At 42.5% G+C, this 19,638-nt stretch overlaps 1 protein-coding gene across 1 annotated transcript in view; it reads right to left on the bottom strand.

The window, feature by feature from the left end:
- Nucleotides 1-2,000: 2,000 nt before the first annotated feature.
- The window catches only part of LOC108023127 (Krueppel-like factor luna), a 38,460-nt gene continuing 20,822 nt past the window's right edge, over nucleotides 2,001-19,638 (bottom strand). The window contains exons 5-6 of the mRNA XM_017092396.3: nucleotides 3,430-4,254; nucleotides 2,001-3,321 (exon numbers count right to left, since the gene is read on the bottom strand). Coding sequence (XP_016947885.1) covers nucleotides 3,149-3,321; nucleotides 3,430-4,254 — 998 coding nt within the window. The 3' untranslated portion in view covers nucleotides 2,001-3,148. The remainder of the gene's footprint in view (nucleotides 3,322-3,429; nucleotides 4,255-19,638) is intronic.

Here is a 19,638-nt window from a genome sequence, read left to right on the forward strand (position 1 = left end):
ATAAGAAATAAAGGTGATATAATATCCGTTACTTTAAAAATCTTAATGATTTTAAAGTTCAAATTTTATAATTGGTTTTTAAAATTGCTATATTTTAAATATATTTTCAGAAAAATATGACACTTTAATAATACAATACATATTTTAGATGGTTTGTATACTGAAGATAGCTATTTGTTCTCCGTGTAAAGGTGGATGGATATGGATGCCAGCTGAAAATCCCCATCTTCAAGACTCCTTCAATTGCTGGCCGGTCGATTTGGTTATTGGAGCGCTTTTTGTCTGATGGACAGCTGCCGACAGCCTGAGCCACACATAGTTCCCGCTGCCAGATCGACTGGTCCCCATCGTCCACCCAATCGTCCACCTCGTCCTCCTCCAAATGATGGACAGCGTTTTCTGGCTGCATCGCAACGCGACTTTATTGGTTTTTAATGAGCTGCGCTGCGACTTCAATGATTACCTAAATGCATTCAGTAGATACTCGTATTTGCCCACTGGGTGGCCTGGGGTAGTTGCGATATAACGAAATCGAAATCATGGATTATGACTCGTAAAAACGTTAGCAAACGATCATTTTTTATGATAGCCGGTAGTTTATAGCGCAGTAAATTTAGAATATATTAATTGCTGATGCGTCTGCTACATTTTTATATTTCATGTTACGAACACATGTCATTTGAAAGCTTGCTCAACATGATCTTATTTTGATTTATGAATTAAAGAGAGGATACAACTTATCCTTTTTGTAACCTTTTTTGGAGGAAATTAAAAGATATGGTACGATATTTAATAGTAAATATTGGCTAACAGCTTCACAACTATATCCATATCTATAGCCATATCCCTTTCCAGCATATGTACAGGTGATTGACTTTAATTCCATTTCAGTATAATAATTCTTTCCACAAAATGTATAAATGTGAATTGGTTAGTGCCCTAAGATTACTCACCTATTTTTCAAGCTACTTCATTTGCCTTCATTACCCACTTTCCCATGAGTAAATCCCCATTTTTGGATTACCGCGCCACAAAGGGATTGCCCAATGGCCGCTGCAGGGCATGCGAAGCGTCGATCAGTGTTAATTAAGGCACCTTCTCACTTATTTACTTTTACTCATTTGCATATGCGTTTGGGTCATTAAACCTGACCTCCCCGGCTCACCATGCGCCATCCATCCACATCCACATCCACATCCAATGCTCCTCCGGCATCGCAGTATTGACCTGACCCAAGGCATATTAATTAACCCAAAAAACCGGTCTGTTATATTTGTCTAACCTTTATGCTAAACGCGGCGACGAAGGCAGCAGGAAAATAAAAGGCAGTAGCAGCGGCAGTCGCAGTCGGTTGCTACTGTCTGCCGGCTTGGTATTCGGTTATTAATTTACCAATAAATTGCCACGGCGTATGCGTAATATTTCACAATTGTGCCTTAATGACCGAGAGCGTTATTCATGCACTGATTTCCGCTGCAGGTGTCATCCCAGCCCATTCGAGTCCGAGCCACAAGCCACCTAGCTATGTGGCCAACCAGTTATGCGTATTAGCCAGGCCCAAAGATACAGCTTCCAGTCTGCCCGACCGCCAGTCCGCCAGTTCCAAAGCTCCGGCTTTTCGCATTGAAATTACAAATGACGAGAAATTTGTCATCTTTATTATTGCAAACAACGGCGCAGTTGTACGTTGCAAAGTTGCAAAACGACAAACGCCAGCCGACAAACGACGACAATGCTCCCCTGGACAATTGCAATTGGCGGGGAGTGCGTGCCACGGAGTGCCGTGCCACAAAAGCAAGAGTTGCTGACAACTTGCCACACATCCGAGTGTGTTCGGGGCAGCCAGGGGATTCAGGGGCACACTTGTGGGTTAACCGCAGCCCCATTGTGCGCCAATTGATTTTTCATTCAAATGAAAAGGCTCCGTGGAGCGAGGATTTCGGCTTTCGATCCCATAATGAGCACGGCCAAGGCTTCGTTTGGTACAAAAAATAGTCGCTTTTCTTTTATTTCTCAAAAAATAATACAATTTGTTTAGCTTTTGTGTGGATGTGTATGTGTGCTAAAATCTATGATGACAGTTGGTATGAGGCAAATTGCTCTCGGGGCTCGCCAGGGAATGCAGTGCGTTCCGCGGCCATAAGGCAGTTTACAGGGTACATAGATGTTATGCTAAGTAAAAGTAGATGGAGTGAAATATAAACAAGTTTCCTGTGAATTCATTGAATTTATTTGGCGTTTTACGCGTTTGAAATATCATATTGTCAGCACACCAAGATGTCTTCAACGGGTAAAGGGTGTTATGAAACAGTATTTTCTAGGTCCCTTTTTAAGAAAATAATTTAAAAGTAATTTCTATATTAGATTATTTTTAATTGTGAAACATTGAAATAAAGGTAAGACAATAGAACAGAAAACGATGCATAAGCCCCTTATTCAAATCTCTCAATAAAGAAGTACAAGCACTCCCTTTTTGTACCCCATCAAAGTCCTCATCCACTATCACATCATATGCGTATAGTACAAAACGTCTAAGATACCCTACTGATGAGAGAATTTCTATATATAAATATTGCTTTGCTTGGCTCCTCCGTTTCCCTCTGTTTTTGCCTCTTTTGTAGTTCTTTTTTGTATATAAAATTTTCTACTTAATAACCAATAAAAATTTGATCTAAAATTAGTTAAATTTCTTCTTATCGCGCTAGGTTGTAAATGTTCATCTAGATCTATGTACACGCGAGTTGCTAGCACCAATCCAAAACTATCTGTATGTATGTATAAGTATATTTAACTATGCAGATACTTCTATGTGTAGTAGGTTAAAATCCACTTTGTTAACTTGGCTTCTGAAGGCAATTGTCTCTGGGCCCTAAATGTGAAAAATTTTACAAATCTTTCGGCCCCATAACTATAGTTTAGCTAATTCTAGGTTGGGCTTTGAGCCCGCTTACGGTGTAAATTGAGCTACTTAAGCGACATGGAATATCTGGTCTCAGTAAGAATGATCGATGGAAGTGGTTCGAGTGCGTATAAATAATCAAGAGCTGCTCCACTCCCCCGCAGCATCTCAGATGAGTATTCTCGGATATGTGAGTTCGAGTACGAGTACGAGTAGGTATGGCCTTGGCCGGAGGGGCAGTTCCGCCCCTCAGTGGCGGCGCATGTGCAGCGACAGGTGGTCCGAGCGGCTGAAGCTCCGGGTGCACAGCTGGCACCGGAAGGGCTTCACGCCCGTGTGCTTCCGGTAGTGGCGGGTCAGCTCGTCCGACCGGGCGAAGCGCCAGATGCAGCCCTCCCACGTGCACACGTACGGCTTCTCACCTGGGGAAGATCGGTATGTCATAGGGTTAGTTTTTTTTTTTAATAACTCCCCTTATGAGTAATCGAAGTAAAATAAATCAGTGTAGAAAAGTGAAACTGCAAACTCACCTGTGTGCGTTCTTTTGTGCGCCTTGAGGTGCGAGCTCTTGGTGTACACCTTGTCGCACCCTTCGGTGTCGCACTTGTGCACCTTGCGGTTCTTGGAGAGATCATTGTAGCCGCCGTTGGCCGTGGAGTCGGAGGAGGAGGAGCGTCCGAAGGCGGAGGCGCCACCGCCCCCGAAGTTGATCCCGCTGAAGCTGCTGCTGTCCTTGCGCGTGGCCCCAAGGGCCATGCCCCCGAAGGCGGGATTCAGGGCGGCGTGCGGCGAGCCCGAGCCGGCGTAGCTCTTCCAGCTCGGCGAGGAGTTGGAGCAGCTGGAACCGGCCAGGGACTTGCTGGATGCCCCCGCGGGGGAGGACTTCCTGGTGGCCTGACCATCTCCGAACTTGTAGGGGTTCTTGAACAGGCTCAGCAGCGAGAACTTGCGGTCGTAGTCCTGCATGCTGCTCCCCGCAGATCCGGCGGCTGACCCACTGCTGCTTCCGTTGTTGTAGCTGCAGCTGTTGTTGTTGTCCTCCTGCTTGCCGCCACTTCCGCTTCCGCTGATCCTCCGGTAGGTGAAAAAGAATGGCGAGGCCGCGAAGAACGGCGAGAATGGCAACTTGGACACGCCGGAGGCATAGAGTTGTTGCTGCTGTTGCAGCTGCTGCTGCTGATGCTGCTGCTGCTGGCGGGCAAAGGCCCCCAACGACGAGGATCCAGCTGAGCCCGCTCCGAAGTTGGAGGACGAGGATGAGCCGGATGATCCACTCTGCTTGCCATTGCTGTAGCCAGCTGCCTTGGTGGCCGACGCGGATTTGCAGCTGGTGGAGCCGCCGTGCGAGGTGCTCGCTGCAAGAGGGGGAAAAAGCGGTAGAGCGGTTGAGCAAACCCATCGAGTTTCGGTTAACAAAATGGCCAAAATGGTGGGGCCACTTTATGGCCGCCAATGCCTAATGAGCCTCGTAAATGAACCGCAAACTGAGCCAGGCTGCCGGCCAAAAAGCAAAAAGCCGGCTAAGTTAATTAGCCGAAGATATTGATACCCTGGCGATGGTGGATCAGATATCCAAAAGATATTCTTGTTATAAAATATAGTAAGTAAGCACAAAAAGTATTAGTTGTGTACATGGATATTTTTAAATCATTTTATAATAATTTTGAAGATAAAACAAGAAGGCCGAGATTAATTGATTTTTCTCTAAGTGCTTTATAAAGTACTTATAACAACATTAAAAAATCGAACGTCTATAAAAGATAACCAACGTAAGAGATTGAAATATGTATATATGCTTTTGTATATTAAGAATCCTTATAAAATATACCTTGGCAAAATTTGCAAGCTATAGAGCAGGCAAACAGTCGGCCGGGAAAATTTTGGCCCGTCAGCCGAGAGTCTTTACACAATTTCCTAATTTCGTTCGACCGCCTCATTGCATCAAAAACGTTTGCATGTCGCGTATTTTATGGCCGGCAGACAGCCCAGATGGACGGACATGGAGTTTGAGACTCCAAGAGTCGAATAGTCAAGGAGTCGAAGACTGCAAGACGCGGATTCCTATTCAGACGGACAGCGAATCCGTGCAGTCGTGATCCATTTAACCTGTACTCTGGGCTCCAGACGACGACGACTGCCACTTTCGGCTGCCAGTTGCAGTTGCATTTGCAGTTCCAGTTGCAGTTGCAGTTGGGACAAGTGTGTCGATTTTGGCGCCCGCGACATCAACATCAATTGCCAGCCAAGCTGCAGCTGCTGCTGGTCGCCCAGTGCCCCACCTGCCCCTTGCCCCCTGCCCCTTGCCCCATGCCACTTGCCTCTTGCCCCACCTGCTCCTCATTTTGAAGGGTGCCCCAAACAGAAGTCCCAGAGAAGTTCGCTCAGTGCAGGTTCCACTCCACTTGTCTTGGCTCAAGATTTTCGTACCTTCTTTTTTTTGCTTGTTTACTGAGATTGGAGTTCTCGCTTAAGTTATTTAATAACATTAAGTATTTATAATAAGAATTTGGAATGTGCTAAAAAGCAAATTGGTTCCTGTAAGAAGCACTCAAATTTTGGGGACTAAACTTTACTGAAAAAATGAAAATTTACACATTTAAGTCCGTTAATAAATAGTATAATTCAAAGGATTGAAGAGGTATCCTTTATTGATAAGTATAATTTTTCTAAGCCTTTTCGTACAAGGGTACTTTCTTGAAGCACCACAAAAGTTTGCCCAAAACTATAAGCCCGAAACTTGACAAATGAAAGCCCAAGAGGCCGTTGAAAAGTATTTAACCATTACTCCCGTTACCCTTGGGCCACCCCTCGATTTTTCGCCTGCTAAGCACATTCAATTTTCACTCTTCTTGGCGTTGCAACTCGTTTGTCAGGGGCCAAAACAAAAGGCCGGCGAAAGGGGCTCCGCCGGGGGAGCCGAACAAGTGACCCGGGCTTAAGTGCTTTGTCAAGCCTGCAACTCCACATGACCGAGGGCCACATGGCGGCCGGCCAGGAACAACAACCACAGCGGCGCAGAGACCAGACCATCCGAACGAACCGGGCCCAAACTGACCGGCCAAGCAGAGAATGGAGTCCGCTGGTTTCTTGGCCTCAAGTGCCTCAAGTGCGTTTGCGTTTGCGACTGTCTACACATGTGTGCCCTGGCCTGATGCATTTGTAATTTCCATGCCAGCGAGCGTTTTGTTTCACCAGCAATGGGTTACAGTGCCCAAGGTAGCAGACCTACAGTAGGGCTTCTATGGTAGGAACCTCTGTGCAGCACACACTTAGTATTATTGCAAAGTAATAATAAAAAAAATAAAAAATATAGTTAATGCATCCAAAATACCTATTGATTTTTAAAGGTTTAAGGATTTTATTGTGCATACATAAAGCTTCATAGTGACCTATGGCCCAAAAAACCTAAACAACTCTTGCTTCCTAATTAAGACGATTGAAATAATAACTTTTGGTATGAAAATTGAAAAAATGTCAAAGTTTGTAAAATATTTAAAAATATTTATTTTTAGTCAATACAAGAAGTAAACATGTCATGTCTATCTTTCTCTCGATCTATCTATCTATTTATGTACCTATGTATCTTTGTATATATGTATGTACTCGTATGTATCTATCTATCTATGCATATATGTATCTATCTATCTTTCTATCTATCTCTCTATCTATCTGTCTATCTATCTATTTTTCTTTCTGTCTACCTATCTATCTATCTATCTATCTAACTATCTATCTATCTATCTATCTATCTATCTATCTATCTATCTTTCTATCTATCTATCTATCTATCTATCTATCTATCTATCTATCTATCTATCTATCTATCTATCTATCTTTCTATCTTTCTATCTATCTATCTATCTATCTATCTTTCTATCTTTCTATCTTTCTATCTTTCTATCTATCTATCTATCTATCTATCTATCTATCTATCTATCTGTCTATCTATCTATCTATCTATCTATCTATCTATCTATCTATTTATCTATCTATCTATATATCTATCTATCTATCTATCTATCTATCTATCCATCTATCTATCTATCTATCTATCTATCTATCTATGTATCTATCTATCTATGTACCTATCTATCGATCTATCTATCTATCTATCTATTTATCTATCAATTTATCTATCTATCTATCTATCTATCTATCTCTCTCTCTCTATCTCTCTCTATCTATCTATCTATTTTATATCTATCTATATATTTATCTATCTATCTATTTGTCCATCATTTTACATATTTAAAATAAGAATGAAATGCAGATAAAATGGCTCTGGTTCTTTTAAACTTCAGCATAGAAAGTTTGAGTTTCGGAAGTAAGACTGTAGATTTCGAGGGAGGCAGGTAGAGTAGGCCCCGGGTCGAGGTCCGTTAGCCCAGGCAGGCGCGTTATTAAAATTGATGGCATTTAATTGAACTGGCCATCAACGTCAGCCCACAGTGCTGTTTGCTGTTGCTGTTGCTGTTGCTGTTTGGCCGTTGCTCTTGCAGTTGCTGTGTCTTTCCGCTCTACCCCATTTGCGATTGCTGGAAAGGGAAGTCCAGCAGCAGCGAAGATCTCGCAGAGAAGGGAAATGGATGGCGGGTACTAGACGGTGGATGCTACGGCGGCGTATGCTAATGCGCATTATGTGGCAACTCTCCGGCTGTCATATATTTCTCGTCTCCCAAATGGCCATTCTCCTGTCCAAACTCTGCGAGTATATAACCGAGTGTGCGAGTGTGTGTGTAATCACTGCTTTTACCGAAATGCACACGCTGACTTCATATTTCTGCCAATTTGGCTTTGGCAACAGGCAGCAGGCAGCAGGCAACAGGCTACAGGCCACAGCCAAGAAACACAGTAAACTCCAAACCCCAAACACCACACCGGGCGACCCAGAGATTTGAAATCACACTTGTGCCTATTGCCAAAGTGGTGCAATAAAAAAAGTGAATGTTGCCCCCAAGTGGCACCCGGCAGATTCGATCCAAGATGCGATGCGATGCCATCCAATGCGCCGCATATAGATGCTATATAGACAGGCTCCTCCATCTCGGGCTCCTTTGGCGCGTCTTCAAATGGTCGTCGCTGTGGCCATAAACTGCTCATTTGACTTAGCTAGATTTACGTTGAGCAGGCCCCCTTCTGGCCCCTTTAAGCCTCCTCCAAGCCCCCTTTGCACCCCCATCGCCAGCCCCGCCCCTCCGCTCGTGTGCGTAGTCGAACGTGCCGCCCCAGTCTCAGGCGGCGATAATTATGATGAGGCCAGATCGTCCCCAGACCAAGTCGAGTCGGGAAAAGCAGGCATAGCCGGAGAGAGGGAACAGTGGTGGAAAGGGTTAGTTTTGAGGAGAAATGTAATCGCATAATACATACTAATTTATAAAGAGTAATTGCTTATAAGTCGGGGGTTCCTTCATCGAGAGCTAACATCTTCAGAAATCTACCTAGACTGAATATGAGTCCATCAAAATTTCTATTTTAAAGAAGAGTATCTTCAATGACTTTTTTTAATAAAATAAATTTAGCAAGCTAAGTAAATTGTTTTTAATTTTCCACAGATTTCATTGGGTGTATATAATATGTATACTACACATTTTCTAATTCCAAAAAAAATAATAAGAATAAAAAAAAATATCTTATATTAAGGAAAATTTTTTTTAAAATAATATAACTGTATTAACGAAAGTAATTTTTAGTGTATTACATTAAAATACTTTCTCGGTCCTCCATTAAAATTTTAAAATAATATATTTCTTAGCGAGCAAAGACAATTCCAAATTATAAAGTCTCTGAAGTTTATTTTATTGATACAACTTTTAAGTTATTAAAACTTCAACAAATGTAATGCTGAAGTTCTATGTGTACCCACTACTCCCCCATTTGACAAAGTAACCACTTTGCAACCCGTCTCGGCCCACTGTGCAGTGCCCACTGTCGCAGCGTGTGCTGTGTGTGCAATGTGCAATGCGGATCTCGCACCAAATGCGACTGCAGACCTCGCAACTTTAGAAATGAGAAGCAGAAGAGAAAAACCCAGGCGAACAATAAATTACAAAAACAGTTGATAGGGTTTAATGTGCACTTGGTGTGCGATTGGTTATAATTGACAGTTCGCTTGGCTGGCCTGGGCAGCGCAGCTCTGCTCAACTTGGCTCTGGGCTCTTGGCTGTTAGCTGTTGGCCGTTGGCTCCCATCCACCAGCTCCGAGCTGCAGGTCCGATTCCGGGCTCAAGTCAGCGACGTGCTTGGCCAAGCACCACCAGGGCACCGAGAGGCACCTCCGAGCACCACTGGCACCACCATCGCGGTTACGTTTCCAGCCACTTAATTGCCAGGCGAGCTTACGTTGATTTACTAGTTGATTTTTATATGAAACTGTCGTATTTAAGTTATAATTATGAAACAACATGGCTGCGTATCCGTGTCCGTGTCTTTTTGATTCAGCAACTCAGCGATTCAGCTATTTTCACACATGAACCGCTCGCTTTCTGGGCCAACTTTGACTCCAGTACGTTTTTGGGCCACCGACGAGTGCGAGTCACATTGGATTTATGGCATTGCGCATACGCCGTGGGGGCAGCCATCGGTTTAAATCGCCACTACAATATCGTACCCTCCGCTCTGGAGCGCTGGCTTTTTGTTTCAGCCATTTTTCACACTCTGCGGGCGTCTTTTGAACCTTGAAATAAAAGTTTTCCCACACTGAACACCGCCGTCTGCGCACTGCACACTCCACACTGCAAAACATTTCGATTTTCCTTTTGGCGGCCTTACCTTGCCTTACCTGCTAATCCAGCCAACGATTCCCAGCCAGCCCAAAATGGTAACAGACGTAGACTCCGTGGCAGCAGGGAAAAAACTAATGAGCAACAACACAGCGAATGCAAACTGCACCTGCCAAAGAGAGCCTCGGCCGGAGGAGCCGAAAACGCCACAAAAGTCAACTGATTTTGGGAAGGCGAAATCGAAATGCCCTTTAGATAAGGAGGACCCACTCTTGGTTAAAGACCTTGCTGCCAGAGTATTGAAAAGGGAGCTGCTAAGTTTTAGTAAAGATTAGATGCCTTATAAAGAAGAAGATGCCTTATAAGAACAGGTAATCTGGAATTATCAGATCATATTTATTTTTCTAAAAGAATATTTTACCTCGTACCCGAACATATTTCAATTAGATGCTTTTCAAAATATGTATAAAAAATCTAAAGCTTTAAATTCTTTTAAAAATTAATATTTTTTGGTGCTTAAAAATATATACGCTATAAAATACCTAGCTCAACTTGTTATTCAAGATGCTTTGGAAAATAAACTAAGTCTAGATCGAATTGTAATATAACAAACAAAGAAGCCATTAACAAAAAAGCCATTAAAAATAAAGGTTTTTAAAAATACTTAAGAGATTAATACAAATGAGTATTGTATTTATTGTGTTTGTTTTTTAATACTTGGTACTATTGATCCAACAATGCTTTTAAGAAGAAGAATTATTCATTACTCAGAGCTAAGATTTGGATTGTTCAGATACTGTCGCACGAAAATATCTTTATCATTGCCAAGTGCCTCACAAAACCGGAAATGCCTTTCCACCCGAAGGGTAGTCTCAGTCAGCGAGGGCTGCCCACAAGAAAATCAGCAAACAGCATCGCCGAGACGTTGGCGGCGCTTCGTTAGCGGTTAGCCCCTCTCGGGGTCCCCAGTCCCAGATAACCCCCTGTACTATGCAACCCCTCGTGCTCCTGCCACCCACGGGCTTTTCTATTTATATTTCATTTTTTTTGTTGATTTGTTTTTTATGAGCAAATTGTGGAAATGTCTCAGAGCGACGGCAGAAAAACGTTGACAACTAGATAAATTTAAATGAATTTCTGAGACTCATAAGCTGACAGCGAAATGGTCGATCAGAGTCGCGTATTTAGGAGCATGCCTCGCATGGCGTTCTTGATCAAAAGGCGGTAGCAGAGAGCCAGCAAAAAGCGGACATTTAATTGTTTTTGCTACCAATTATGTATTTGTCAAGTTAATTGGTATGTCAACGCAACTAGTTTTTAGAGCGCAGCTCAGCCGAGCCCGGCTCCATCTCCCCGACGAGCCAACTAGCCAACATTGTCCAAGTGGCCAACTGGCCAACTGGAGTCATCAAAGCTGACCACCGCCGGCGGAGCAAACGCCTGACGCATTGTCAATAAGCCGGCGACGACACACGGACATGGTCGAAGATACAAAAGCAATGCCAATCATGCAGGCATTTTACACCAGGCCCCGGTCCGAGCCAAAAAGCCAAAGAGCCAAGCTCCCAGAGCTTCATCCAGGGAGAGAAAAATCGAATGGATCGGTGTGGAATGCCTACTAGCTAAAGACCCAAATTCCACTGCCTAATATTAAGGGTTTTCCAAATAGTTATTTTAAAGTTAAAGTTACCATGTGTTAATTTTAAGAAATTTATGCACATCTATACAGAAGACTGATTCATTACTAAAATATTTATAAATTATTTATAAAAATTTACTTAAAAATGGGATAGGGATTCTGTAAAAATTATAGGTCCACAAAAAACATTACAGCATTTCATTACAAAGTTTAGAATACACAACACAATTTTTATTCATTTATATAAAAAATCGAAATTGTATATATTTTAATAATCACTACATTAATTAAAAAAAAAAAGGATTATATTTGTATAATCCGTTGACTTCAAATTCTATACTCTCTTCAATGTAAATGTTTAAAATTTAAGAGCAATTCGTTCTTGAAAAGGTATCTTATCAACCTTTACCCCTCTATTTCTCCCAGTGCACGCCTCTGCGAAGGTGTGAAATAGCTGGCCTGCCTGCAACCCAAAACCGGACCCGTTTCAGGCAGCTTCGCTTGTCGCCATTGATTGTCAGCGCGTGTTCCCTCTCCTGGCGTTGATGGATGGATGGCTGGATGGACGGATGGACGGATGGCTGGATGACTGGCTGGGTGGACGAGTGGATAAAGGAGTCCGGTCGCCAGGCAGTTAAGCCCCTTCTGGGCGCTATCGGCCCGATCAGCGAGTGCTTAACAAATGCTTTGCGCTAATGACAATTTTGTTATACATTTTATGCATGCACAGATCGCGCGCACTCATGGCGTATACGCAATGTCCGTGTCCGCTGTCCGTGTCCGTTGTCCCCTGTCCGATGTCTCTGATTTGCCGATGTCCGATGACCAAATGCCGATCGCGATGACGATGATCGCCGTGCCGATAATGACGATTGCAGCGATGCTAATGATGATGGCTCGGATGCGTGTGCGATAACGCGCGGCCAGTCGCAGCCCATGTCGATGGACAAGCCGATAAATAAATTTATGCACCGACCAGACGAGGCGTAAAATGCGCAATTTGATTTAATGCCTATACATGTGTGCGTGTCCCGCCGTGGTGTCGGTATGTGTGTATGCAATGATAATCGATTTATGGTGTGTGAAGTTTGTTTCCTTTTTGCATTATTTTTCCACCTTCCTTTGCCCGCCGCGATTCTGTTTTTCCCCCGGCTTTTTCGTATATTTTTCTTTTTTGTGTCATTGCTAATTGTGTACAAATATGGACAAAAGCGTGGACACGGCCGCAAAGGCGAAGGCTTTCTAAATGGCCAGTAAGTAGGCAGAGTCGCTAGTTGCAAGTTGCAAGTTGCAAGTTGCTGGTTGCAACCTGGCCATCGGCAACTTGGCTAACAGGCGCTTTAAAATGCCCGCGAGAAATAATTTATGCATTTCTTTGTCTGCCGGCTGAGATAAACAGCGGCAAAGCAGTTTAAGTGGTTTTTTCTACGGCCGCACAACTTTGCTATACATATATGTATATGAAATGCCGTGGCCGCAGAATTCTGATTGGGCTCGGATCGAATCGGATGGGGCATTAAATGATCATTTTATGCAGCATTTCATTGATTTATTGATGCGCATACGTAATCGATGGGCTGGCAGGCGAGGACTTAATGCTAGTCGAACTCAAAATATCTCCATAAAAGCTGGGTATAGCTTGTATGCAGTTTGGGCAAAAAGTGTGAAAAAGTGGGGAAATTATTAGGCTTTAAACAGCAGTTTCTGGAGTGAAATAACTCGAATTATCTGGCAAAGTTGGTACTCGATACTATTTAGACATATTAATTTACATGAAATAGAGATTGTGTATATACGATAATTTCATGCCATAATATATTATTTAAAAATATTTTTTTACTTCAATTTTAATTTACCGGATGACAGTTGTGGATTTTTTAGAACAATATAAAAGCCGCTAATAAAAACGTAAAATATGGTACATAAATTCTACATAGGTGTTTCCACAGGAAACTGGTATTATTAAAATCACAAAAAGTAAAATTGTCCTGTAGATACAAAATTGTGTACTTAAGATAGTATTATATATTTAATATTCATTTAATAACTTATATAAATTCCAGATAAATGTCTTATGTTATGTTAACAATGGGAGTATGTACCATACATATAATAACTTCAATACTCAATAAATCATAAATACTATCTTTCTAATTTTTAAACCCAACAAATACCTGGTAGTTTATATCAATTGCCGTATTGATTGATGTATGCCGAATACAGGCCAGGTCCATTAGGAAGCCGCCTAATCAGTTTTACAGCGAATAAACCAAGTTTACGAGATTAATTAATGTTATTTATCTAAAAATTAGCACCCCGCAATCGCCGCGGCCATTATCGGTGGATTGATCGATTGTGCAGTTAAGCACCGACTTTTACAACCCCCTAAATCACCAGATGGACTTCGGCCCGATCCTCGCCAGACTTCCGAAGGCTCTTTCGGAGCCTCAGCCGGAGTTGCCGCTGGGATAATTGGATCGCCGAGCTCCCAGCTTTTTGGGGCTTTGGAGGAAGGAGTTCGAGTGGTGTCTGAGCTTGAGTTCGGTTTTGGTGAGCGGTAATTGCCGCGTGTTAATTCAAACAAATGTCGGGGATTGCACATTTAATGTGAAAATGAAGAAACATTGCGCCGGGTGAGTGTGTGTGTGAGAGTGTACTTATGTGCTTGCAGCTTGCCCCCAAACGAGCGAATAGTAAACTTGGACAGTGTTACACTTTGAGAAATATATCACCAAGCTTAAAAAATATTAACATCTTGTGCAACTAGTAAAAATATTTTCTGAATGCCAAATTTAAAAAAGTGAGCATTCTCGTAAGGAAGGATTTTCTTTCGCTTAATGGTATGATAAATAAACTAGTCATGTAAACATATTCTTATCTTAGCACACTTTACAGAATAGGCTACATGCTGTATTAAAGGTCTAGTTACCAGACCAAAAAGTATCTAGGCAATCGACTTTAATCAAACTTTGGTTTGTAATAGGAATAAATAAAAATATATATGGGTTGAATAAACGAATTATTTTGAGTATTTTAAATGAGTTATTTCCGAGATTCACATTTTAGAAATTATTTTAAATAATTAACTAACGCATACACACTTTTCTCTCTGTGCCCTACGCCGGTTAGGTGGAGCGAGTGAAATAAATGATCCCAGCTTCATGTTTAATTTATTTGAAAGTTAACACACATATAACAACGGCAGCAACAACATCACTAGGCAAAAGCTGCATATACGAAGAAGACGAGGCCGGTGACTGTAAAACAGTAAAAAGCAAAGCCAACAACAACAACAAAAACTACAAGAACAACAAAAATTGTAAAAAATAGAGAAAAAATAAAAACAAAACGTAGACACAAGGTGGAGATGCCTGGACGTTTGTTGGCCATTTGGCTGGAGAGCACGGCATTAATGCGTCGTAATCACACTAAGCAGACATTAAATGCGTTTTCGCTGTTTGAGCACCACCACAGCAGCAAGGCAGCAGAGGCACCACAGCACCACCGCACCACCGCTGAAAACCCACAAAAAACCAGACGACTAGCCAGGCGAAGAGGAGCTCGCAGCTACAGCATTTACCTGTACTAGCGCCTAAATGATTGATAAAATAATTGCCTGCACGTGATGCTGGAGAAAGAGGGAGATAGTCCACGAGAAATAGAGAGGTGAAAAGAGAAAGGCACCGCCTCACGCAATTCCCATTCCCCGGCTACAAGTCCAAGTGTCAACCGAAGGCCTGGGAATGCCAGGAACCTCCCAAAACAAAACACCCAAAAACAAGAAAGCAACAAGTTACCCCATGTCCAAGGAAGGAATTCCTGCGCAGAACAATTAATCTTAGCACGTACACAATCTACAATGCAATAGGTGAGATTTTGGTTAACACAGATATAAGATAATATGGTAACCTCTAAACTTAGGAAAACGAAAGTCCTAAATAAATGACTAGACATAAAGATAGATCTCAATAAAATATTTTTAACATCACATCGGATTGGATTTTTATGAAAATGTTACATAGCTTTTTGTCATGTCAACTTGTTCTGACAAATTACAATCTAGAAAACTATCATGACTTTACAAGAAGTCTCCAAGAGAATATATTTGAGCTATACTCATTAGATAATTAACTTCACTAACATAATCAAAGGTGAGTAGAGAGTAGGAGAGTTAATTGGAATTCATTTTAAAATAAGAGCTTTGCTGCACCTTATTTAAGTCCTTTGAATATTTGTTCACCAGGAAACAACTAACAAATTATTAAAAGTGTTACATCCTTTCCTTAATAATTATACACATATTGAATTGATATACTAGTTCTTTATGGACTCTTATAGACTTCAGGGAACCAGCAATAATAGAGACCACTGCTAATGCAGTCAATAAAAAAAGAACCTTCAATCAGCGGTTGAACTAAAGCCTCCCAAAAACTAAAGCAATTCGAATGGAGCAGGCAGAGCAACTACACCGAAAACAGCATTGCAAATCCAACGAATTATAACGTGGGAAACTAACTAAAAAAGACACCTCCAAGAGGGAGACGGAAAGTGAGTGAGGGAGAAGGCACAAATTGCCGCAGTTAACGGTTCCTGTTTCATCGCAAATTTGGCGGCTGAAAACAGAAACAGAAAAGCGGAAAACCCCGAGCCGAACGGGGAAAAATACAGAAACAGAAACCGAAAGACAAGCGCCTGAATGAAGCTTCCAAAAGGCAACAGCGAGCGGGCGTCACTAGCCTGCGGTACCGTGGATTGAATAATCGAGAAAATCCAACCTCACAGCGAAATTTAATATAGATAAAGCATTTATAATGATTAAACTTTACATTTGAATGGATTTTTAATCAAAGGCACCTACATAAACAGGGTCCATAATCTTTTTTCCCTCTGTGGGCCTAAAATTCCCAAGTAGTTCTATCTTTCAGTCTTATTTGCAACACTTTGTAACATTAAACTTAAATTTTTTTATTAAATAATCCCATTAAAAGCATACTATTTTGTTTTTTTCCCAGAAAGCTTCATATTCTGATACAGATCTTTCTGACACTAACATTACTTTCTAGCATTATCCTTCCCACTGATTGATTTTGATGAAGCCTTCGCCCCACTGTGCTTTGTATCTTTGGCAATGCCAAAACGACTGCTCCACGACAAGTGGCCCCCCGCACGGTTCTGCCCGCCCACTCGTGCGCCACATTATTTCATGCAAAATCATGCCATGGGAACCACGACCCAGCGATGCTCCACGAGCAGTCATCCTACCGTCCTCCCATCCTCCTGTCCTCCGATCTCCGCCCCAGTCCAAGCCACCCCGCCTGGAGTCCACTGCAAGAGGCAGCAAGCAGTCTAGAACTATTACCCCAGTCCATGGCCATCATGGGACAGCATCCGACTGCAACTAATGCACAATCATCGCAGATTATTTCATTTAATGTCAATACAAAACCAGCAAGAAGCCATCGCAGGCTTCCTCCGCTGCAGTTCCTCCTTCCCCAAGTCAATGCACTGAGAGAAAGTCAAAGTCGTAAACTACTAAAATTATAGAATTGATATATATAAACTACCTCAAAGTGCATTTCCTACATCCGTATTAATGAACGTAAAAAAAAAGCTAGAGTTACCAGTCTAGTGAAAAGTACGCCGAAAACAAAGTGTGACCATCCTATCAATAATAATTCCAAAATTAATGTAGTATTTGATCATTCGAATATGTAAGCAACCAAAAATATCCAATTTTTCTCTATGTAGCGATGACTACGTTTCTATCTCGGTTTGCGTCCATGGGCTTTGCCATGGGTTTGGGACGGGACCCGGGATCCTGGCGTGCATCGAAAGCTGAAAGTTTGACACTCCAATTCTCAATGCCGCTGGGCAAACAAATTGAGTGTAGAGCGCGGCAGGGGGCACTGAGGCGTTTTGCCCGTTAGTGTTTTGCAAACGAGTTTAAACTGCTGTTGACTTTTGAAAAGTTTAAGGGCCCGGGCGACCAGCAGTTAGCAGTTGCCATCGACTGTAGTCGGAGCTGGGAGCTTCGATCCGGACAAAAAGACAGGCGATCGGGCGATCCCACAGCCAGTTTCAATTCCTCCGTTTGACCTTGCTAAATCGATGTTCAATGTTCGATTTCGGCACATTTTTCGCTGGTTTCGCTTTATTTATGGCCCAGCCAGGCGATATTTATTCGAGGCTGTCTCTATGCCCGATCCGATCGCATCCGTCATGCGCCTTTTCAATGGCATTTGAAGTGTGCAATCAATTTTGGTTTGCGGTTTTGAAAACAACACAGCGGTTTGCATACTAGGAGCGAGCGAAATGCGATTGAGATTTAGCGAATGACAGAAGATGGGACATATTCTGGGGCGGAAATCATTGAAAGTTAGTTAATTTGGAAAGTAATTTGTTAGGTTTTCGATTTTTTCAATATCATGTCAATTTGTCAGAAAAAGTTAACATAAAGTTTTTGGTATTCCCAATGCAAAGTACATTTCATGAACGCCAAGTCCCTACAGTCGTAAGCCAATGATTATGTTAAGAAACAAAATATTTTCGAAACATGACTTTGAGGAATGGGCCCTGAAAGACTCAAGCTCCCAATTAAAGGCTTCCATGTACGCCTCCTATAACCAACTTAATAAGGGTATATTAATCGCCCGAGATGGTATCTTAAGCTCCCCATCGCCTACCATTCCCACAGTCGGCCATAAAGTATTCATAAAATATATATCCCAGCTCCCTGCTGCCAGCTATCTTCCTGCGGTCATCAATTGAGCCAGCAACCACCCACCGATGCTGCTGCTAAGGAGGCTAACAACCCAAGTAAAATATAAACCGAGCTGATATCTGGGCAATCTTTTAAATTAATTTGTTGTCACCAGTTTGTTGAAATAATCTGGCGGGCAAAACAAATGTTACCGCCAATCGAAGCCAGGTGGGTGGGCACCGGCAGCAGCAGCAACAACAAGAGGCAGCGACACATGCCGCAGCGGCAGCAACTTGCAACTTGCAGCTCGGACCCAAAACTGCCCAACCCCAAAATTGTTCACCTGTCAAATCAGCGAGCTGCGATCTTTTATTGGTGGCAAGAGGCGAGCGCCAATTGTTGCTGGCCACAGAGCAGCAGGCTGCAACAGCAGCAGCCGCAGCAGATTTATTTATTTAAGCGAGCCGGGCTGCGCGGTGCACCCAATTTCAAATGGTGCTGGCTATCCCAGACGTGCACTGTGAGAAAGTTGTGGTGGGACTTTAATAACAACAAGCTCTAAGGTCAAAGCAAAGTAGACAGGGACATTATGAAAGTTTAATAAAGAAATTTTTCACTATAAGTGATAAATGACTAGAAAATGAATATGTCAGTAAGAAAATTGCTTTAATGAATTATATTTCGACGTACATATTTTAAGAAACTTCGCTTGTCCTATCAGTAGATAGGGACAGTAGTAAAGTTTTATTAAAAAGCTCCTGCTTTTTCCCTTTCTACTAATAGATAACAATCAAGAAAATTAATGTGTTATTTACAAAACGGCAGTAAAGCAATACTATTTATTTTTACATATTGGCTAAGCAACTTCCCTTACCTATTAACAGTCCAGTAGATAGGGACAGTAGCAAGGTTAGGGCTTCCTACGTTGACCACATGGATTACAAGTATAACAAAATGCAAGATTAAGTTAATCTTCCACTTCCAAACGACAGTTAGTTTCTTGAACATTTCACTTAGTCACTGTCACGCAGCTGATTCTCTAAGCTCTTGACGGCTTGAAGCGGAAAATCGTGTGGTTAATGATGCCCACAGTCTCCGAAAAATTGTTTACGGATAGGATCGATTCGGAACGGCTCCTGGTGGTCTCGGTCTGTGGTCACTGATCCACAATCTGTAGAGGCTTTTCTCGCAGTGTCCGGCAACAACGGCTGCCGCTGCCCGACTGGCTGGCCTCGTAAAGACTTAATTAAAGCGCCTGGCCTGGCCTGGCTCTACTCTGCTTTGCCTCGCTGTTGCCCACTCTCAATCCCCGAGTCCGAGTCTCTCAATCCGAACCCGAATCGAATCCCGCTTTGTGAGCTGTGAGCTGGCTTTGCTTTTGTTGCTGCCTGTTGGCCGTTGGCCGAGCGATAAATTCATGCCGCTAATTTGGCAGCGTTAACTCAATTTGTGACCACAAAATGCACAATTTGTCGCTGATTTTGATTGCCCATTGGCTTGAATCGCCGCTCGAGTGCCTGTGTGTGTGCTGTCTGCTGTGAGGTATTAAACCACGCCCCAAATGATCACCCAATGCCTTTGTCTGTGGCTTTGTTTATTGTCTAATTATAGAGAGTGGGGCATAAACCGCAACAACTGGGGGGGAGACACCGAAAATTGCCAAAGGGGAAACGACTCTCCA

Source organism: Drosophila biarmipes, chromosome 2R (assembly GCF_025231255.1).
Source record: "Drosophila biarmipes strain raj3 chromosome 2R, RU_DBia_V1.1, whole genome shotgun sequence".
Taxonomy (NCBI): Eukaryota; Metazoa; Arthropoda; class Insecta; order Diptera; family Drosophilidae; genus Drosophila; species Drosophila biarmipes.